Source organism: Cyprinodon variegatus, unplaced genomic scaffold (assembly GCF_000732505.1).
Source record: "Cyprinodon variegatus isolate N-32 unplaced genomic scaffold, C_variegatus-1.0 Scaffold84, whole genome shotgun sequence".
Taxonomy (NCBI): domain Eukaryota; kingdom Metazoa; phylum Chordata; class Actinopteri; order Cyprinodontiformes; family Cyprinodontidae; genus Cyprinodon; species Cyprinodon variegatus.
This window is the reverse complement of record NW_015150537.1, coordinates 1,409,553-1,432,466: the sequence shown is the minus strand read 5'-3', so window position 1 is coordinate 1,432,466 and position 22,914 is coordinate 1,409,553. Positions and strand designations below refer to the sequence as shown.

Here is a 22,914-nt window from a genome sequence, read left to right as displayed (position 1 = left end):
ACACTGGGAAAAAACAGCCTGAATAGAAATGTATATTTCTAACAGGGTGCTCTGAGGTATACTTTTCTGAAGCCTCGCTATTCCCAATGTTTTAGATGTATCTCTGCTTCAGATTGGCTGATTTAGATGACTAGACCCCCAGCTTTAGAAAATTGTTGAAACCCATCAGAAAAACAAATGAACCATGAGGGATTATAGGCCCTGAGAACCTGAATATCTTCAGAATATCATCCAAACACACCTCTCAAGCAAAGTTTACTCAAAGCTGGTTGTCTGTTTCTAAACAAGTCCTCTTAAATCTGAGAAAAATAATATTTTCTTCATAGTTGTTAACAAGCAGAACTCTTTGATCTGCTGGGTTTGTGTTTGGCCTCCTGGTCAAATGTAAAGCGCTCACATCAACACTGGTTTCAACACACCAGAAACTGAAGAAAACTTGTTTCCATAGAAGTTTAATTTCAACATTCAACAAATCATCAGTTATAGTCACATAATCATGAATTTTAATCTACGACCTATACAGGTGAGTGGATACAGTTAATTTTAGTTACCGTTAATAACTAGAAGCTGAGGTTTGTTATTCTGTTCAAGATGAACCTTTATGATCAGGCAGGTAAAGGGGCACAGAGGGTGATGAGTTTGATTAAAAAAGGTCATTAAGTTTTGTTGCAGACTTAAAAAACAAACAAAAAAATGTAGTGAGGTGCTGAAGGTTGGAAGCAGATTTTGATGTAAACAAAATAACGTAGAAAATAAACAGTACAGTAGTTCCAAAATGGCCACCTTGTTATACCTCCTGTTAGCTCGCTAACTAGAAGCTGCTGGTGGTAAGTGAATCAGCATCCACCTGGTCTTTGGTTAAACACTGCAAGCTGTTGGGAGGGGGGGATCTTATGGGAAATACGGCTTTGCACCCAGAAAAAGTGGTCCACCACCAACTGTTTTTCTTTTTCTTTTTATGTAATAAAGTTTTAACTGAGTTTTAATCAACACAGAGCTCAGCTTCTTCAACAAAAAAAATTTGGAGAGGACAGCATGACCCCTCCAGGATGGAGTGGGACATGCATTGCCTTGGACCAAAACCCAGAACTGCATTTTTCTGCTCCTGTGACATCAGAAGGAGGAGCTACTGACTGAAGGCACTTTTTAATTTGGGCCAAGACAAGTGCAGGGTGGGAAGATAAAGCATGGATGACCTTCATTATTAAAAGCTTCAGTTCTGATCCAGAAGAACATAGATCTGATCCAGGGGAACCCTGCACTGACAGTCTGTCCAGACAGTAAAAGCAGGAACACTGCAGGTGGGTAAGAACACTTCTCAAAATAAAGCAGTTTCACATTCTTCTTTCTGCCGATCAGGGTCCTTAGGCACCTTTGAGGCGGCTTCTGCTTCATCAGCTAATTCACCAAATTTCACAGAACCACCCCCAGACAGAAGAACCCTTATTCCAGCATTGTTTCCTTTGGGACGGCCACAGCAGAGCCTCCATCGTATTTATGGAGGGAGGAGGAACCAACTCCTCTGCAAACATCTACTCCAGAAGATCCATAGCAGCCAGACTCAAAATCTTGCAGTAAAATATTTCAATTTCAGAAAGGCACAGAAAAAAGATTGTATTTCATCTATTAAGGCGAATGCGGATAGTTCTGCTCCTTAACACAGTGGTGTTGGAGAGCTGCAGCAGTGTTGGCTGAGCATGGAAGTGACCGCATGAAGCTGCAGCTCCACGCTGACCTGTTTCACACTAACTGATGGTCGGTGGAACAGCAGCAGCTGGATTTACTGATCCTGCAGGATATCAGGACAGAAAGTTCTAATTTAAAGCTGGTCAAAATCAGCAGGTCACCAGCAAACCCAGTTGATCTGTTTAACTATTTCCATTTCAGACTGAAACTCATACTTTATACCGATTCATCCACAGAGTGATTCAATTCAAGAGTTGGAAGAACAGAAACATAAACTATTAGCAAAAAGCTGAAAACTGCAGAAGAAACGAAGCACTGAGAGAAGTTTTAAACAGGTGAGAACGCAGTCCAGTGGAAGTATTCTCAGTTAGCGATGATTCTGGGATGCTGGTTATGCAAATACTGTAAAGAACGCGGACCAACTGGTCTGCTGGCCCACATCCTGGATCCAAAATCCATTTTTATTGGTCTAATGTTACATTCAAAGTAGCTTACAGAGTAAGTAGCTGCAAGCTAGAAATAGTGAGAAAACACAAACATATTCCTCTGCATTCAGAACCGGTCTACTGTAGGAGTTTCATTTTTTAAAAGTAAATTTTTTCATTTTGTTTTGTCTGAAGTTTCAGTTTTAACAACAGAAGCTTCTGCTTGACTCCTGCAGGCATCACCAGGCACCTGTATCAGGTCCTAGGAAGAACAGATTCCTTTAACTGTCCTCTGTTGACCCTTAGATCCCAAAAGGATCTAATCCAGCCTTGGTGAACAACAGGATAAATCAGAACCACAATACTTTACAAGGCATTATTGCAGGAGGTGTCGTGGTGAGAATGACATCAGTCATCGAGTGAGGAACCCTCAGCCTCCATGATGAGGCTGAAGGTTCAGTCAACAGAAGGCAGCATCTTCTTCCGGGTCTCCTGGTCTCATCACATTTCCACTCGCAGTGTCCACAGTCACACATCAACATCACACTAATACACTGAATACTTTCCATTCATTTGGTTAAAGTAAGTATTTATAAAGATTTACAGATATTTTAAGGAATGTTAATCTAGTTTGTTGGGGTTTTTTTCTTACAAAGAATAAAATATTTTTTTTAACTATGAAACACATTTAAGAACCAACATTAAAAACAACTTATGAGTCCTTTTATCATCTTAGAAACAATCCATAATAAAAATAAGTTCTATGTTTCTCACATATATTTTACAATATATATTTTCTCTCTTTGTCCTTTTCTGTTCTGGCTTCTCCGGCACCGAAGGGGCGGCGGTCGGCTTGGCTGAGGGAGTTAGTCATGGAGCGCTGGTGTTCATCCGTGTGGGAAGATCTCAGAGCGGCAGAGGTGTGTGTTGCAGAGCCAGGGAGCGAGCCGCAGGCCCGGCCCGTCACAGCGGGCATTGGGAGCAGCCGCATTCCAAAGCCGTCTCCATCTCCTCCGAGTACGAGGTGCCGTCAGTGCAGCGGAAAACCACCTTTCGTCGTCTGGTCTTGGTGACGCCGCAGCAGACGCCAGGCGGCGCTGACGCCTGGCAGGATTTGGGACAGGTCATGCGGGGAACCCTGCTGGTGGAGGTGCAGGTTCTCAAGGCTTGGTGGCGTTTCAGCTGCTCCCTCAGCATTTCTCCCTGGCAGCTGAGCTCTGAACCAAAACATGGAGACCTCAGCAAAAAGCCAGAAGATCAACGTCTCACCTTCAGCTGCGTGGTTTTGGTCTTACCTGTGTCACACGTGGGTCCGGTGTAGCCCGGCTGACAGTGACAGACTGGCACGCCTGATTCTGACATTCGACATTCTCCCCGACCGCACCGACTGCAGGCGGGTCGGTCACAGTACCGACCCTGGTAGCCTTCAGTACACTGACAACTGTAGGACTGGGCCTTCACAACACAGGCGCCATGCACACACCTGGAGGAAGAGGAGGAGACGTGAGAAGAAGGAAAATGGAATCCAATGAAGTGAAAAAAACTCAAATGATGAATTTTATAATCAAAAAATCACCCCCTTTTACTCTGACTCCCATAAATAAATCCTAGAGCAATACATTTCCATAAGCTCACTCACCTGTGGTTCTGACAGGGATTATTAGCAGCCGTTTCATCACACAGAGGTCCCATCCTTCCTGGGGGACAGTTACAAGTGACCCCTGTCTCCCCTCCCTCTCTGCAGGCACCTTGCGCACAAACACTGCAGGAGTGACATCCTACCAGAACGGCTACAGCCTGGATAAAAAAACAGGAAGATGTAAGGTTAGCAGAGGTTCATGATCCACTCATAACGTTCGGTTGTCTATTTAAAGAATCTGACAAAGGTTCTGGTTCCCGCACTGATTCTAAGGCCTGTTGGAGCATTTCATCTCCGACATGAGAGGAGTGTTTCACATAGAGGAGCTCTGGATGTTCTCACCTTGGCTTCCGTCCCATGTGGCGGTCCTCCTGTGGGCTGGAAGCTCAGGTCCTGAGTCTCTCCATTGATGCGAACGTTGTGGATGCAGCCATCAAACCCCTGAGGAGAGCGGTCAGGACCTGGACGTAGACCTGAGGCCACCACCTGGGAGGGGACACCTGAGAATGGGACAAACAGGGATGAAAACATTGATCCACTCTTTTTGTTTTTTTTTGCTAAAAGTCAGGTTTAGGGCTAAGGTGTAAATAGAGTTTAGGTAAGGGAAGAGAGATGGGTGAAAAGTGAGTGATAAATCAATTGAGCTTTCCAAAATGCAGTGTGTGCAAACCTCCAATGTAGAGCTGGGTGTTGAGGTCCACTGAGGGCTGCCGGGCCAGCTTGCCCAGGCTCTTCGGGGCGCCGTTATCCACCACCAGGCTCAACGAATGGTTCTGGATCAGTAGCTCCACTGTGTGGAAAAGCCCGTCACTGACCGACTCAACGCTGCAACAAACGGCAGAAAACATGCAGAGATTTCTCAGTGTGGTTCTGATCGTGGTAAATTACTGTAGAATTCTGTCCCAGATGGAAAGAAACAGATCAGAACCTGATCCAATCAAAGTTTTTCTCTTTCTGTTTTGCTCTCTTTTTGAAAATGAAAGAGAATCGAGAAAACGGGTGTTGAAATGTTTTCCTTGGGCATAAAACAATCTGATGATGTTCCCCAAGCAGTTCTTTTGGAAGAAATTAAATCTTTTCCTTAATCTGGGTCATGATTTCCTCACGCGGAGGCCCTGGCCAAGAACTGGGCCCCATAGCAGCACATGGGCTCATTTATTCTCATAATCTGAAGCTAATTGAGATTTTAACAACTTAAAGGCCAAACTCCATGACTCTGAAGAAGCTGAACTGATAATTTCCAGAGAGGAGAAGATGGTTCAGAACCTTTCGCTCCATGCTTGACCCCACAGAGACAGTGAGTGTTCCAGATTGTCCTCGAAGTGGTTTTAGCTGGAGAAGAGACAGACTCTTCTAGAGACAGTGGTTTGGCAGAAGTAAAAAAGGAGAGACATAAAGGAAGGGAAAGATAGCTGGTGGGATGGTTAGGTCCAAAAGGCCTCTGCTGAGCCTGTTTCAAGTAGAGCATCAGAATAATAAGAGAATGGAGAGAGAAGGTATTTCTACCCACAGCCTCTCATGGCTTGATGTGCATAAGGTCTGCTGAGAAGTGGGTTAAAGTTCTGGAGGGACACTTAAAGGAAGGACAAGATGTTATTAGGAGGGAAGAAAGGGGTCTTCCTCTAATGGACTTTATGTCTGAACCATTTGAAACATACAGAGCTTTCCGTAATTATTCACACTGCTTCAGCCACATCTTGTCGTCTTAGAGCAGCAGAGCATCGGGTTTAATCTAGATATGATGAGACAGACCAACAGAGAGCATCACTCTGAACCAGGAGCAGAAATGTGAAAGCGTGGCATTTACAGCTCTGCTTGAAAGTTTACATGCTCTTCCCTTAAAGAAAATCATAAATTCACACATTTCAAATAGCACAAAAATTAAAACTTAATAATAAATACAAATAGCAAATGACAATGTAGTAAAACAAACTATTGATTTTGATTTTTCTTTTTAATAAACCTAAATAACCCCTCTAGCAGACAAATTAAAGTACCTTCCTCATGAACAGTGAACCAACATGTCAACAGGTGTTAAACTCTGGGTGAACATTTCCTGATACATTATGGAAAACACCTGATTTCAGTTAACTGTTAACTTGTTTACTTAATTTATTATTAATATATATATACCCTTACACACACACACATCAGTATATATATATAGGGTATTGTGTCTTTAATGGTAGTGTATGGAAACTTTCAAGCACAACTGTATACCTGGGAGTGGTGTCCTAGTGGTTAGAGCATTGCACTTGGGTCTTAGAAGTTCTGAGTTCAAGTCCTAAAGACTGCCACTCTTAGTCCCTGGGCAAGACCCTTAACCCCAGACTGCTCCTTGTGAGCCGCACAATGTCAGCCCACTGCTCCCCAAGGGGATGGGTTAAATGCAGAGAGTGTAAAGACAATAAAAAATTGAAATTAATTCAAAATATTATTTTAGGTTGATAGAGAGGGGAGGGTGAAAAAAAACTTTCAGATTTATGTTTCTATAAACTATTTTAAATTGTCAATAATTTTTCGAGCGAAATAAGACAGTTTCTTCTACTAAATGTAATATGTGCAGTCATGTTGCAGTGACACCAACAATCCACTGGGTGGCAGTATGTCTATGTGAGAGAGTGTGCTCAGGGAGGAGCTGAGCTTTTATTTTTGCCAATATTTGATGAAACCTTGGAGAACCTGATGATGTACTGGTTTTTCTATTTCCTCTAACTGATAGTGAGAATAAGAGGCATCTAAAAGAGTTTGGTTCAGACTGAATAAGGAGATTTCAGTGCAGAGTTACATGGATCTTCTCTGCAGAAACCTCAGCTTGAATGAAAACAGAACCTCCACAGCTATTATAGCAGCTGCTTTGCTGAAACTAATCAGAGGCTACTTCTGTCCTCTCTTACAGAAGGAAACTTATTTTGTGATTAATTGGAAATCAACTCAAGATCAGGCTGCTGGTGAAGATTCTCAGTCATCCAGGTCATAGTCATTCCAAAAAAGTAAAAAAACAATCCACTGGACATTGTTTCCAAGTTTGAAGATGTTTTGCTTCCCATCCAGGAATCCTTTTCAATTCAAGCCTGATCATGATTGGAATCAATCAGTTTCCTGATTGAATTAAAACTATAGAAACCTGCAGATCCCCTCAGACTGTTCTAACCATTGTATTAAAGATGTTTCTCTGGGCCTACTGGGTCAGAACGTAGTAGAACCACCTTTCCTTCCTCTTCATGTTTCTGAGCTGTTAGTTAATTGAACAAAACTCGTTTGATCCATTATATATAACAGTTATTGCTGTAAATATTATATTTTATCTGAACTGATCAAAAGCTGCAGAATGATTTGACTAAACGAGGTCAGCATGAAGACTGTCGCTCTGCATTTTGGGGAAATGTTTCAGGGTTTCATTTGTCCACAGAGTCACATAACGACTAAAAAAGGAGGACAGGACCTCCTCTCCTCCTGCTGTCTCTCCATCCATCCATCATCCACCCATCCTTTCTTCTCTCATCCCTCCCTCCATTGTTTGCTGATGAATAACAGTAGATGTGCTCTCTTTGACCTGATGGGAGATTAGTGTGACATTTAGTAAAGGGCAGCGTATTAATGCACCACCAACACACACACACCCTGATGTTCATGTAAGAGCAGGCATCAACGTCCTCTAATAAGGGCACAGTGGGTGACGTCTCTTCCTGTCTGCATGCAAATCCACTCTGGATTTCTTTTTTTCGCCCTATAATTTATCTTTTTCTCTCCTTTGTTCTTTTTTACAAGTCATTTTTTCGTCACGTCTTCTTCTCCGACTCCTTTTGTAATGCAGCAGGTCCAGCTGTAGGTTTCTCGGGTTTGTCTCCACCAGCTATGCACGTTTGCAGGCTGATATCTTGGATGGGTTGGGTTGGATGAAAACATCCTGGGGATTTCTTCCTGTGAGTCAGATGGGCTCCTGATTCAGGCTCAATCACAAACTATTTAGCCAAACACCAGATTATCTGTTGGATTTACGTCTAGACTTTGACTAGGACATCTCTACAGCTGAAACCATTCAGTGCATCTCTGGGTGGATGTTTGAGTGGTTCTCCTTTAACTTCTTACAGGTTTTATTACAGCATTTTTCTGGATTTAGTTCCATCCATTCTCCAAAATCAAGATGCTGCCTTCACCATGTTTCACAATTGTGATGGTGGATTCAGGGTACATTTTTGCTAACAGTTTCCTAGTGAAAAAAGTAGCAGCAGAAATGTTCCCTGTTCTCTAAAAGGCAGATTAAAAAAGTTCAGCTATTATTTGGATGACAGACTAATTCACGGATATCAGAGTAAAATGTGGAAAAGTTAAAGAGGTGTGAATACTTTCTAGAGGCCATGAGAAGAAACGTTTCTTTTAAATCTCTTTTCAGGGGTCACCAGGTGTCTCTGGGTTTATACAAGGAGGAATATGGATTTGTTCTGAATTCCGTTTTTCCAGGTTTGGACCCTCCTTTGGTTGTGGATTCCTAAAGTTGCTCCAGAACCTTGAGGCTGAGCAGAACGTTGCAGAGACAAAGCTTTATTCTGGGATCTTTTGAGTCACACTCTCTTTCCCTTCCTGTCTCGCCTTTGTCACTTCACCCAATCTCTATCTGTCCCCAACAATTCCAGACCAGGAGAATTCTCTCCATCATTCCTCGCTCCTCTCATCCATCCAGCTGTTTAACCATATTTCCTTCTCTTTTACCTTCTGACTTATCTCACTGATCAGTACTTACATCAGAGAAGGGGGATCTGGAGTCAACAAGTCATTTCTATGTCATGTTTTTGTTGTACCCATCCAATGAACCTGGTGAGTTCAATTTCCATAGATAAACCAGATTGGATTCACCTGGTTCAGTGAACAAAAGAACAAAAACATGACAAAGAAATGACTTGTTGACTGGTTTCCATCTCTGGTTTCCATTTATGCATCCCTGTCTCCCTCTGGAGTGTCCTTTACTGCTTGACAACTTCCACCTTTTCAATTGATCAGGTGAATCTTAATGATGTCCATCCCATTAATTTCAGTTTTTCCACAAATCTGTCCTTTCCAATGATCCCCCCTACAGTCCCCCTCCCCCCAGACCCTCTAAATAACAGAAAAAGGAAAAGCCTCCTCTTTCATATATATCCAAGATGAAAGTTCTGTAAATAAAACTGGACCTCATCATCCTTGAGAAATAATGACAGAGAAGATATAAAATCAAATTATATATACTGCCTCCCAAATTATTCACATCCCTTAAAGTCGTCCAGATGTTTTCTCTTCAAGGTATCGGACCTCATTGTTTTTTATTTGGAAAGACAAGGTGGTCCGTCACTTTGAAGCTGGATCCTCAGAAGGCAGTTAATTAGGAGAACAAAGTGTGGAAGGAGTTGGAGAGTTCAGGTGAGACCATAGTTGAAATATTTGGATGGAGAACATCTGTGCAGATCAGTTTACAACTCTTCCCCCAGATTCTCAGTCTGGTTTAGGTCTGGACTTTGACTAGGCCATGCTAAACCATGAATCTGTTCTAATCTAAACCATCCATTCCTTCTCATGGTGCTTCTCCTGCTTGAAGGTTATGATGACTTCTATCCTAGCTTCAGGTCTTCTGTAGCCTCCTACAGGTTTTCTACAAAGGATTTCCTGGATTTAGCTACTTTCATCTTCCATCACCTCTGCTGAAGAAAAACATCCTCACAGAATGATGCTGCCATCACCGTGTTTCTTTGTGTGGAAGTTCAGGGTTTTTCCCCCCCCCTGTTTTGTTTGTTGAACAAAAGGTTTTGGTTTTCCCTGAACTGATTGCTGTGCATGTCTACTGTTCCTGCTTCATGGTTTGAGATAAATTACAAAAACGACCTATTGTGCCTTTATGATTTGGCTTCTGTTTTAGATAAGTCTGATTTGAGGAGTCAATGACCTAAAGCCGTCCTGTGGACATATTCTCCACCTAAGCAGTAGATCTCTGCAGCTCCCCCATGGTTACCGCAGTCCTCTTGGCTGCTTCTCTGATCAATGCCGTCAGTCTAGGTGGACTTCCGTCTCTTGGTATGTCTGCAGATGATCCATCTTTTTCCTCCATATCCAGATTTTGGTTTAAACTGAGCTCTGGGAGAGGTTCAAAACTTAGCATATTCTTCCAGATCCAGAACTCCCTTCCTAACCTGTCTGCTGAGGTTCCTCAGTCCTCATGATGTGGTTGTCATCTCATGTTTTCTAAAAGAACCTCTGAGGCCATAACCAGGACCTTTTATGTTCTGCTTAAAATACACATTTCATCTACTCAGCCCTTTTAATCAGATTATCATGGGCTGAAACCATTGAAACCATCCATCCATATTCTGTAGCTTATCTGTCAGGGTCATGGCAGGTGGGGACACTGGACAGGTCAGTAGTCCATTATTGAACTTGAAGTGGAATGAATACTTTTGTACGCTGCTGATTGTGAATATCACTTATATATTAACATTTGAAATTGGATCAAAAGAGACGTGGTGTTTTGGCTGGGGGAAAGGCTGCCTCTACAGTATTTAGAAAGAATCCTCTGAGCTCATGTTTGTTTATAGAGGGGGAGGTTCAGATCAGAATCTGTTTCTGATGAAGATAAACAGTGGATCTGCCGGGTCCGATCAGCCAAGTCTGAACAGTCCTTGGCAGCAATTCAGATAATTCGTAAATAAAAATGTGTAATGAATGTGTTTGTTTCAATTTGAACCCTCTGGATGTTTGTTTGGACTTTCCACTTCACATAAGCATTTACAGCTGGGTGTGTCTGTGTTCGTTACCTGTAAATGGTGAGAGGATCTGAAAGGATTGCATGGCTCACCTGTAAACGGTGGTCGGCGGGTAGTTGGCCATGTCATAAATGAGCCGGATGTGTCCCTGGTAGAGCTCCAGGGCCAGCGGGTCCAGGTCTTCTTTGTACAACAGGATGCCGTTGTCTTTATCTGTGGCCACCTGGAGGACAACCGTGAACATTTAGTCAATATGGACCATTTACATCTAATCAGCCAAGTAATATGTGACAAAAATCATTATACTGATCATATGAGGCAGCTCTGGTCAGAAGTATAGAATTATTGGTCAATCATTTTAGTTTTTCATTGATTGAGGTTGTGTTCCTTCAGGCTGTCATAATTATACAACAAAAATAAATAATTGTTAAAGAAAACATGAGATTGTTGAATAAATTTGAATGTGTAGAGGATTTTGCTCAGACATTATGACTAATATTCAGTAAAAGGTGTTGCATGTTTTGTGTGGCCTCCACAGGTTTCTAGTTGGTTAGATGTTTGCCCCTCTGAGCAAAGCTCATATAAAAAGATTGATCCATTACTGCCTATTATTCTTTCCAAAACCAGTTTAAGATTTATGTCCACTTGGACCACCTAAATGGGTCCAGGGTTATTGTTTCTCAGGTTCCACATAAACTACACATTTGGTATCAATCCAGCAGCGTCTGGACTATTAAACCTGGTCATTACAGAAGTGAAACTCTTTTTGGACTTTGAAAAGGCTTTCCAAACCGTTCTGGGTTTTTGCTTAGGATCCTTGTCCTAATAGCTTTGAAGGTAGTTCTCGTTCTTCATCATTCCAACCACTTAGTGCATCAGAACCACTGATGCACCAACAGACGGCCAGCAGGATGCTGCCACCATCATGAATAGTACCTTGAATTTCAAAACATCCTTAATGTCTTCAAATCAGAAAATATCTAAACAGTTCAATCTTTGTCTAGAATGGACCAAACCTCTCCGCAGAAGACATTTAGCTCGTTTGTGTGGGCAAAAGCATATGGGTCAGATGGAACAGCGCCAGGCTCGGACTGGGAACGATTTTCGGTCCTGGCATTTTTCCATCGACACCCCCCTCCCCTCGGTATGTTGGGGATTTAAGGAGGGCCCTCGCACTCTTAAATAAGGCCCGGTCCTGGGCAAATGCCCAGTGTTACGGATTACCAGTCTGAGCCTGAACAGCGCTGACCTTAACCTTAATAAAAATGTATATAAAAAGCTCAAAAGCCCGGTTGACTCAAGGAAACCAAGAAATTTAAAGTAACTCCAAATTCAATGAAGAAGAGGACAAATCTCCAGCCATAACGATGCCAGAAGCCTGATAAGTCCGTAGATCCTCTGACGCTCGCAGAGGGACATTCAGTTGCATCTTTATATCTAAGTCTTTCTGTGTCATTCGGAGCCACGGTTCTTTAAGAAAAAAATATATAATTTTCTTCTCCATGTTAACTTCTGACTGCAGTGCATAAAATTATAAAAACACACGAGATGGAACACACATTAAAGTAAAAAAACAAAAAACAAAAAAAAAAACAGAAAAAAACATGCAGAAGACAAACGCTGTTAGAAACATAAACCTGGAATAAACGGCTGACTGAGTAAGGATGTTTTAAATGAGTTTGAAGATCATCCTGACTCAAGCAAACGGCTGCGGAGGCAGGTTGTTCTACTACACCTTCGGGAAGACGGCCTGAAAGGTTTGATAGCCTTCAGGTTTCACTCATGTGGAGGGGATGGTGATGAGATGCAATAATTAAAACAGAGAGCAAAATAAAATATTTCTATTAGAGGATTGTGCCTGAGCACAATGTGATGCGTTGAATAAACATTGGAATGGTAGATCCTCTCCTGTTATCATTAATACTGGTGTTCCCCAGGGTCGTGTTCTTAGTCCCAACATTTATGCACCTTTCACAGATTATCGTTATCCTGCTCGTACAACAAACACCATTCAGTTTCATTCAATGTAAAAGCTGTCAACCTTCTGATCCAAACAACAAGAAGCCGAGAAATCTGATACTGCAGTGAAAAACAAAAGTATATTTATTTTTAACATGGAGAATAAAACCACTCAATCTCACTTTATCTCATCTAATCTCATCAAATCTAATTTAATCTAATCTAATCTGATCAAATCCTCATGGGAGGAGTGATCATCTCATTTCATATCTCATCTAATCTCAACTCATTTAATCTAATTTCATCTCATGTGATTGAACCTCACCTAATCCTTGGGATTTCTGTGATTGTTATGTTAGAAAGTGTTGACAATCTGGCATTCAGATTCATAACCTGTGGCTTTATAAACCTCTTGAGTCCCCACATCAAAGCCAGCTGGTCTTCACTGTAACTGAGCAGATGCCTGGCCCCCACTGGAGCGTAAACATGGGAAGCTGAGTCAGTCCAAGTCTTTGCTTTGGAGGTGAAAGTTGTTTGAAAACTGAAAAGAATCAGGAGAGGTCATCTGTAGACTGGAGATTTTCCAGCACATTCCACGCAAAAACATCTGGATTAATCAGAAAATCTGGAATCCTCCTCAAAATAATATTGTCTTTTTCTGAGCTCCTCCCGTAAGATAGCAACCATGTTAATATGGTAGTAGATATACTGTTTACAGGTGAGGTACAGCAGGGGCAGAAAGTCATGCTGCCCTGTTGCCTCAGCCTTTTCTTTTAATCTTTCTTGATGCTCGAAGCACAATAACATGGCTCCTTTGCTTCAGCCGCCTAACAAGGACTTTATACTGAGGGAGATTAGGTAAGGGCTGTTTGCCAGAATCAGGGAGGCCCTGAAGATGCTTCACAGAATCCTGCTCTTTAACAAGCTACTGGTTGTAATTACTGCTTATGATCATTAATCATTATTCAAAGGAAGAATTAATTTTAACCTCTTAACATCCACCTCCTTTTGGGTAATCCTCATCTATTTTGCATACCCAAATGGAAAAGCACTAACTTCGGAACTATAAACCCAAATTAGATGTGCAATACATTATTTGAAAGCTAACACCCTCTAGTTTCTGAATATATAAATTGGGTGAGTAGAACACAGACCAAGCTGCATCAGTTCAAACATGACTCAAAGTTGTTTTTATTTATTCTTGGAAATGATAGGTCTTTTTTGAACAGCAGTAATAAAGAGATTCTTGAGAAAAAGCAGGTTTCATTGTATTAAATCTGTCTACATCATGTCAACCACAAATGTAGAAAATTTCAGACTTCTAGCTATAACAGTTCCAGATGTGAGGTTTGGAAATTTTGGTGACAGCCTGGAGCTGCGCACAATGGCTCCACCTGCTGGTAAAAATTTAACCGGTAGAATTTTATGCATTCTGAATTATTACCCCCACTTAAGGTCCACTGGGTCGCCGGCGAACCCGATGGGTTTTAAGAGGTTGAAAAGAGCTTTAAAATCAAATCGACAATAGTTTCAGTGGTGAGTCAATGCTGCTATGTTGGAGCTGTATGTCGGTAGGTTTGCCTCCTGTGATGGTTCTATGCTGGTCCATGTTCCTTCCATCTCTGGGTAATGGTTCTAAATGCAGTTCTTCAAGCTGCAGAAATAATTTTCTAAGACCTTCCCACACAGATAGATGTCAATAAGTTTCTTTCTTATCTTGTATTTCTACATGAGACCAAAACTGGTTATCTTAAAAAGATGTGAGATGGAAGAAGGGAGGTGAACATCCATTGGTTTTCTTAGCCACTGTAGATGGCTTCATACACATTTCTGTAATGATTGATGGTTGTTTGGGCATGAATAATAATTGTATGAAGGGAGATGTGTGTAGGCATGTATGAATGTGTATAAGTATGCTTATATAACTGAAATAAATTCATTTACTGGATTTAATGGACTATGGAGTAGCATGGACACATGAGTCATGTAGGAATTGGGTAATGATGTTGATGTTATGGACTATAATAAAGTGAAGAGGTGTGAGTAAACAAATGTCCCTTCTTCGTACCCCTTTTTAAACAATATGTAATATAGTTATAACAATAATTCCTTCCTTCCTTCCTTCCTTCCTTCCTTCCTTCCTTCCTTCCTTCCTTCCTTCCTTCCTTCCTTCCTTCCTTCCTTCCTTCCTTCCTTCCTTCCTTCCTTCCTTCCTTCCTTCCTCCCTCCCTCCCCCCCATAGGTCCAGCTTGGTTTGGACCTTTGTTATCAGATGTTTTTATTTTATCTGATAATCTTTAATAGGATGAAGCAGAAATCTGTAGGAGAGTAAATACTTTTCCTACAGCACTGTATGTAAAATCAAGACCAGAACTTTATGAAAAATAAAGCTTGCTTGTCTACAAACAGTAAATCATACTTCTTCTCACTCGACAGGTCGCACTTGCTCGAGTGCACACCAAAGCACTAACTAACTAGAAAGTGAAAACGGGGCCGTCGGGCCAAGCACTTAACACTCTGTCACCAGTGGAGCATAGCCAAGTCAACACCTGCTAACGAGCTGCTGAAGGAGAGCTCAACAGGCGAGGAGGAGGAGAGAGGGGTAAACAGGTGTAGGAGTGAACCAGAAAACAGCATCCAGTGATTTATTATGTGCCACAGCTTCTTTCTTTCCTTCTTTCCTTCTTCCTTTGCCACTGAGTCTTTTAGCAGCCTCGACAGTGACGTTCAAAGCTCCTGGCAACAACACAAACACGCACCAACGCATGCGGACAAGCACACGCTCACATGGATCCAAATTTCTGTTAGACTGCACTCGGTTTTCTGCTTCTCTACTTACAATCTCTTTTTTAAATGGAGGAAATATGTCTCTATTAGGATGCAGCTCTCAGGGGTAGGAAAAATCTGGTGTGTGTGGCCGTGTTGGCACCAAGTGAAACAACTCACAGATGTTTATGCAATACAATCCAAACATTCAAAAACCATTTCAGCAAAATGCATATTTGAACTTAAAAGAAATTCAAATGAAAAGAAATGCTGCCTGTAGTGCCACCTAAAGGTTTCCAGGGAGGAAGGATGTCATTACTGCTGATGTTCTCCAAACGGTTTCAAAATATATACAGGCTCAGATGTACACCACCGTTCAAAAGTTTAGGGTCACATTGAAATGTCCTTTTTTGAAGGAAAAGCACTGTACTTTTCAATGAAGATAACTTTAAACTAGTCTTAACTTTAAAGAAACACACTATACATCGCTAATGTGGTAAATGATTATTCTAGCTATAAATGTCTGGTTTTTGGTGCAATATCTACATAGGTGTATAGAGGCCCATTTCCAGCAACTATCACTCCAGTGTTCTAATGGTTCAATGTGTTTGCTCATTGGCTCAGAAGGCTAATTGATGATTAGAAAACCCTTGTGCAATCATGTTCACACATCTGAAAACAGTTTAGCTCGTTACAGAAGCTACAAAACTGACCTTCCTTTGAGCAGATTGAGTTTTTGGAGCATCACATCTGTGGGGTTAATTAAACGCTCAAAATGGCCAGATAAAGAGAACTTTCATCTGAAACTCGACAGTCCATTCTTGTTCTTAGAAATGAAGGCTATTCCATGCGAGAAATTGCTACGAAATTGAAGATTTCCTCCCTTTAGAGGACAGCACAAACAGGCTAGTGTGGGTTCTATTTAATGAAGATGCCAGTTAGGGATCTGTAAGGCGTCTGTTTCTCAAACTAGAGACTCTAATGTATTTATTTTCTTGCTCAGTTGTGCAACGCGGCCTCCTGCTTCTTTTTCTACTCTGGTTAGAGCCTGTTTGTAAAATATGGTATGAGTCAAGTTCCACCTCCACCACATGCATTTTAAAGCCATTAAGCATTTAATCTGATGGGTTTGATGTCATGGATACACCTTTTCCTCAATCATTTTAAACAAGGATGGGATCTGAAGAAAAAAAAAAAGCCACCTCTTAGACTGGCTAATCCAGCCCAAATAGTTTGGATCTTTGTTTCTGAACATTTTAATTTGCCAATCCCTAACAGTCTTCCACAGATGAAAGGAACTTAACTAAGACCTTCAGGGAAAGATGGACTAAGAGGCTGCTGAAGAAGAAGAAGCTCCAACTCCTCAAGCAACAACTTTAAGCTGCAGATTGAGCCCTCAAAAAACAAAGAAGTCAGAAGAGACAAAGACTGAGCTGTTTGGCCACAATGACAGGAACGCTCTGAAGATTCAATTTAAGGCCAGCTGTAGTAACTGTAAAGCACAGAGGTGGTAGCATTATGCTGTGTGTGTTTCACATTCAGTGACACTGGGGTAGAAGGAGGAGGTAGGAGGATCTCTGAATTATTCAACTACACTCCAAATCAACATCTAGCCTATCAAGCAAAGTGGAAGCAGCATTGTGCTGCAGGCTGATTGGAACTCAAACCAAATTAAGATTTATGGATTATAAAAGCCAGGTCAAAGCCTGGAAACAAGCAGTTTGAAAGAACAGTGAGTTTTTCCATAGAGCACAGTTCACTACTGAGTCAGAGGTTGTCAGAAGCTGTTTCCAGATGGAGGTTTTATTCCTGTATCTACAGTAGGAAGTAGCTAATTTCTGAATGAATACAGGCAGGGGTTACAAGATGGGTGCATTGCCTTGCAGCAAGAAGGTTTCGGGTTCAGTTCCCAGCCTGGGGTCTTTCTGCATGGAGTTTGCATGTTCTCCCTCTGCATGCGTGGGTTCTTTCCACGTACTCCAGCTTCTTCCAACAGTCTACAAATATGACTGTTAGGTTAACTGGCTTCTCTGATAGTTGTGAGTGTGTGATTGCAAGGTTTCAGTGTTTCCCTGAGACAGACTGCAACCTGTCCAACATGTGTCCCGCCTCTTGCCCATAGACTGCTGGAAATAGGCACCAGCCCCACAGAGACCCTGACAGAATCCAGATCGCAGAACAGAGAAAATTCTTAGCAACTTCAAGCTGGTGCAGCTAGTTCTTTAAACTCACTGAATTCAATTTCATAAAATCTGTAAAGTGCATTGAGGTGACATGTCATGAAAAAGCGCAATCTAGACAAACTAAATTTCCAACTGTTTGCTGTAAAAGCACCAGAGTTCTAACAGATACCCATGCCGATTATAAGCGGATTTAAACTTCTGACCAATTCTGTTTGATTCACTAAGCGATTCTGATTTCCACTCTAATGAACTTCTGTGGATGAAGGTCGGAGGTCCAACCCACCTGCAGTGAAATGTGAGCCGTCGGTCGCAGCTTGGTGCCATGTAGCTCCACGAACCCATCCCGACCCAAGAAGTGAACGGTGGAAATTTTGTCGCATTTGTTGCCATAGTAACCAGGTATGCAGCGGCAGATGGGCTCCCCAGCAACCACCAGGCACTGGGCACCGTTCTGGCAGTCTGATTGGTCGCAGGGGCTGGTCTGCAGCAAGATCATTGGTGGAGGGTTTTCACAGAACAGCCCACTGGGAGAGGAGCAGATTGGACAGGATTAGCCTTCTACAAAACTATCTATTGGATCTATATCTACTGAGATACAGCAGCACAGGAACTAAGGATGGATTATAATGAGATGGAACAATAATCTGAAAGATTCAGCACTCAATAAAGAAAATAAACCCATCTTTTTCTAATTTGTAACAGAGTAGAGAATGTTAAAATAATCCATGAAAACCAAACCAGTACAAATATTTTCTAAAAGCAAAAAGCTTTATTGAAACAAAACAGGTGTATCGAAAAAAAATCAAATCAAATCAAATTTGACCTACAAAATGTTTTGTTTCTCTACTTTCAGCACTCACACAACTTTCTCTCTCTCTGTCTCTTGTGATGAATTTGTTTGGCTCTCGCCAGCAGTCTCCGCTATAATTAACCACATGGCCCTGCATCTGCTGCACACACATACAGGAACACACACACTAGCACTCAGTAGGTCCAGAAAGTCAAGTGTCTGATTACGGAGTGCCATCTGTATTTTCCTCCTGTCTGGCCCTGCCAAATCAAACTGGGTCTGGGTACCAGCTGTACCCACTCCGCTCACCTGAAACCCTCTTTACAGATGCAGGTATAGCCGTTGACAGCGTCCACACACTCTGCACCATGTTGGCATTTATTCTCCAAACAGTCATTATTGTCCTGCTCGCAGTGTTGGCCCACGTAGCCTGGCAAACATTCGCATCTGCAGTGGGAGGGAGATAAGAATGAGATCAGATCAGGAGTGATCCCAGCTTTTACTGCATACAGAGAGAAACTTATTTACGTCTGAAAGGTTGAAGAAGATCCATTACAAAGCAGGAATAAATTGGTTGACAAGAAACCAAAACAAACTGTGAACCCGCTTGAAGATCAGGCATAATTGTTACATTTTTAGCCGGGAGGACATTGGGTTACTCCAAAAAACTCAAGTTAGCTTTTTGCAGATGGGAGTTCAGGATCACTGGAACATCCACATGTCTGGGTTTTAACCAATTGAACCAATCTTAGTAAAAATGTTTTGATAAGGCTCAGCTCTGTTATGGACAGGAAACTGCTATCCACTGTAGTACCAGTTCAAAGTGATCTGATCAAAAAACAGGCGCCTGATCCAAAGTTGTGGCACTTAGTACATTTTTCTCAGTGGACGAGTCAAACACCAGCTGGGGACTAGTTTGATGTTCTGACTAGACACAGCTGTTTGATCACAAACAGGACTAAAGTTCAGTCTGACAACACCAGGAGCAATGGACCTGTCAGGCATGGTGGTGGATGCATCATGCTTGGGGCATGTTTGGTTGTGATGCACAAAGAGAATGAAATGATGAAGAAGGAGAACTACCTCTAAATCCAACTTGCTGGATGGTTGAAACTGAAACAACTTTAAACAGCATACATCATTTTAATCTCTGCTCCCAGTTCCTGCTATACATTCTTAGAGGGCTTAAATCCCGAATAAAAAACACCTTCAATCAACCGTTAAACATGAAAATCAGTGAAGAACTTCCTGATTATAATAAGTGTATGAACTGCTGGATCTCCCTACTCCACCATTTTCCTCAGTGATGTGACCCGTGACCAATTTAGGGCCCCACCTCACCTGTAACTTCGGCCAACTTGGACACACTTGGAGTCATGCTGACACGGGTCAACACCGGTGAGACACGGGTCAACCACCTCGTCACACAGGTCACCTGAGGACAAAGAGAAAAGGAATTTCACTCTGTAACAGTGAAATAGGACAGAGGATGGAGATCAGATGGAGGACATAGGAAAGAGAGGAAGGACAGCCTTCAGAGACAGAGGACAGAATAAGATGTCCAGGATTCGGGTTAACAGTAAGTAAAAAGCAGAGAGGAAATGCAGGTTTAACACATTTCAATCATGTTCTGGAACGGTCGCATCCAAAATCTTCTCTATAAAAATGTTTTGCTCCAATAAATTTAATAAATAAAACAAACTGAAAGTTATTATTTGCATTTTAAAGATAATAAGCAAATGTAGGAAATATACAGCAGCTCCACATTAAAAACCCTCTGGTAAAAAAATACTAATAGGAATAAAAGTTTTTTTTTTTTTTTTATTGAAGAAACAATTAAGATTGGAAAGATAGAGATGATAATTGTTTTGCAGCAAAATCAGTGAAGCCACAATTACTGCCCCGAGCGACAGAGCAGACCAGAACTATTCATACACCTTCAAAATGTTTTTGGCACCTAAAGTGACCGACCATCACACATCACGTATGCCTTCAATATTGTTAAAAAATACAAATTTAAAAGGAATGAAGGTCATTTAGATTCTGTACCCCTAATCAGTGCTTTATAAAATCTCAGTGTGAAGATATTCTGTGGTTTATCTCCACCAGTAAGAAATCTCTACACTCATTATTTTGTGGTCGTAAAAAAGCTTAAACTTAATCAGATGGATGGAAAACATCGAGAGCAGCAGTTTTCAAATCTTTCCACAGATTTTCAGTATGATTAAAATCTGAACTTTGACTAAGCCATACTTCGGTGTGCTTTGATCTCACCCATCTGATGTATTTCTTGCTTTATATGTATTTAGGGTGACCTTTATATTTAGTTTTGTCCAGTATGCTTCCCTGTTCCACAGCATGATGACAAATCATGCTCCCCCATAATAACCAGACTCTGCTGTCGCACTTTTAAAAAGATTATTTCTAAAATGTAAAAACATTAAACAATCTTTCTAGCGCTTTACAATCACATAAAAATACAATAAATGAGGCCTCCTGACTTTTTGCCTGACTCTATGTATAGATTTTGTTCTTTAGTTTTATAAAAGGTGGTAAAGGGCTCTTCTCCGTGTTCTACATGAAGAAGATTGGCTTAGTTTTAAAGTTTAGAATATTTGGACTTGTTGCATTCAGACAGCATTATCCAACACTTAATACATTTTGTGATTCGGTGTGAATGCTTTATTTGAACTAGAACCAGTATAGGAGCCAGTTGACCCTTAAAGACATGGTTTGAGACATGGTTTAACAAAAGCAATGGAATGTTTCCTTTTGCATACCGAATGAGTGTCTCTTCAATAAATGACTTCAGATTCAATCCTTTCAATACAGACAAGGAATCAATTTTCAATGAGATGAATTATAGACAAATCACATCATATAAAAATAAAAAAAAATGTAAAAATCTGTGTCTGATTATTATCTTACAGTTAATGGAGTAACTGTAAGATTACAACTGTAAGATTATTAACTGTTTTGTTAACTGGTGTTGTTGTCTTTCCTGTAAAGCACTTTGGTGCAGTTTTATACCTGTTTTTAAAGTGCTATATAAATAAATTTGACAATGAAAAGAAAATAAGTGTGGAAACTCTCGTTGTTGCTTTTTTTACTAGAGTTTTCTGACTTTTGCAGGTCTATGAATCCTTTTTTCATCTGGTGTCTGATGCAGGAAGAACTGTTTTACTAACTGAAAAGCCAATGCAGTCTAAATATAATCCTGGGGTTCTGGAAGCTGAGTCAGGGGAGCCAGCGACGGACCGTCCTCAATGATGGGACACCTGATGACTGGTTGAAGCTTCCAGAGATCAGAGGATCAAGCTTGTGAGTGTGTGTGCACTTTGTTAATTCAGAGTGAGTGCAGACCTGATGTCTGGATGTGTGTCAGTATCAAAGCACTTGAATTCGTAGTCAGCATTTTCACTGCTGCTTACTGGACTTTTCCAGCTCTGCTCTCTCTCTTAGAGCTCGTGGCCTTTTACAGCCCCTTCTCTGCCCTCTCTTGGCTCCGTCTGCTTCAACTTTTCCCCTTCCAGCACCCCATTCCTCTCTGTAATTTCACTGCTGTCCGGCTCTTCTCTCTCTGGTGTGTGATTGCACTTTAAACCTCCTGAAGGAACAGTTACAGTGTGCTGTGAAGAGGCTGCCCATTACCAACTTACCGCCCACTATATTGGAAAAAAAGATTTAAAATGTGTGTGAGTCCATGTGTGGGGAGGCAGTCATCCTTGTGGCCTTTGAGGGAAAAATATAGACGCTTTCAGGAATACTGTATATCAGAAAGCAAATTATAATGTTTTGAGCCTGACCCTGTTGAATTAGATTATAATCCACTAAATGCACTGAATGTTTTGGGATAAATCGTTATGGAAAAAGAAAAACAGAATTTACCATGGATCAGTGTGATCAGAGATGGCACCAAAGAACTACTCTAAATAAAAAGAAAACCAAGTGGGTATGTGTTTGTGTGTATGTACCTGTGTAATTGGGGGGGCAGACACAGGTGTAGTTGTTCACCCCATCAATGCAGGTGGAGTTGTTCTCACAGTCATTGTCTTCACAGTCGTTTGGGTTTATCTCACACCGCTGACCCTCGAAGCCTGGCGGACACACACAGCTACACACACAAAAAAACATTGATTTTAGTAACTGAATTTATGCCTAACCCTAATATTTACCTGAACCCTAACCACTACCCGTATATTCCAAACCCTGACCTAAACCTGAAGCTAATTCTCATCATGTTTCTAAACCGACCCCCTAACATTATAAAAACAGAGTCTGTCACATTAGAATTAAACTTTGGTCTCCATGAGGCATGTTGGTCCTTACAAAGTTAGTAAATATTCTTGTAAAGGTACTAAATAGGTAACATAAAAATGTATACACATGCAATCTGTATTTCTGCCTGCTTTAAGACTGCATGGACTTCCATACGCTATATCAGCTGCATTTATGGAAAACTGATCATGAAGCCCAGCTCTGTGATTGGATGCCCTCCAGACTAAGTGCAGGAGGTGGGAAACAAGAGGATCCTAACTAAATGAACATCTCTGTTAGATGATGTCTCCCACCCCATGCATGAAGCTGTTGCAGAACTGGAGAGCTCCTACAGTGACAGACTGCTGCACCCTAAATGCACCAGAGAGCAAAAACACAGATCCTTCCTCCCAGCAGCTGAAAGACTTTATAACCATCACTGTTCCCAACAACCTTAATAAGTTGTTACATTCATGCT

At 41.4% G+C, this 22,914-nt stretch overlaps 1 protein-coding gene across 1 annotated transcript in view; it reads right to left on the bottom strand.

The window, feature by feature from the left end:
- Nucleotides 1-2,291: 2,291 nt before the first annotated feature.
- LOC107083797 (slit homolog 3 protein-like) overlaps nt 2,292-22,914 on the bottom strand; it is a 256,322-nt gene continuing 235,699 nt past the window's right edge. Inside the window, exons 29-38 of the mRNA XM_015373268.1 lie at nt 22,154-22,293; nt 19,521-19,614; nt 18,489-18,626; nt 17,673-17,913; nt 10,574-10,704; nt 4,421-4,575; nt 4,093-4,250; nt 3,751-3,908; nt 3,407-3,594; nt 2,292-3,328 (exon numbers count right to left, since the gene is read on the bottom strand). Of these exons, the coding sequence (XP_015228754.1) occupies nt 3,075-3,328; nt 3,407-3,594; nt 3,751-3,908; nt 4,093-4,250; nt 4,421-4,575; nt 10,574-10,704; nt 17,673-17,913; nt 18,489-18,626; nt 19,521-19,614; nt 22,154-22,293 (1,657 nt within the window). The 3' untranslated portion in view covers nt 2,292-3,074. The remainder of the gene's footprint in view (nt 3,329-3,406; nt 3,595-3,750; nt 3,909-4,092; nt 4,251-4,420; nt 4,576-10,573; nt 10,705-17,672; nt 17,914-18,488; nt 18,627-19,520; nt 19,615-22,153; nt 22,294-22,914) is intronic.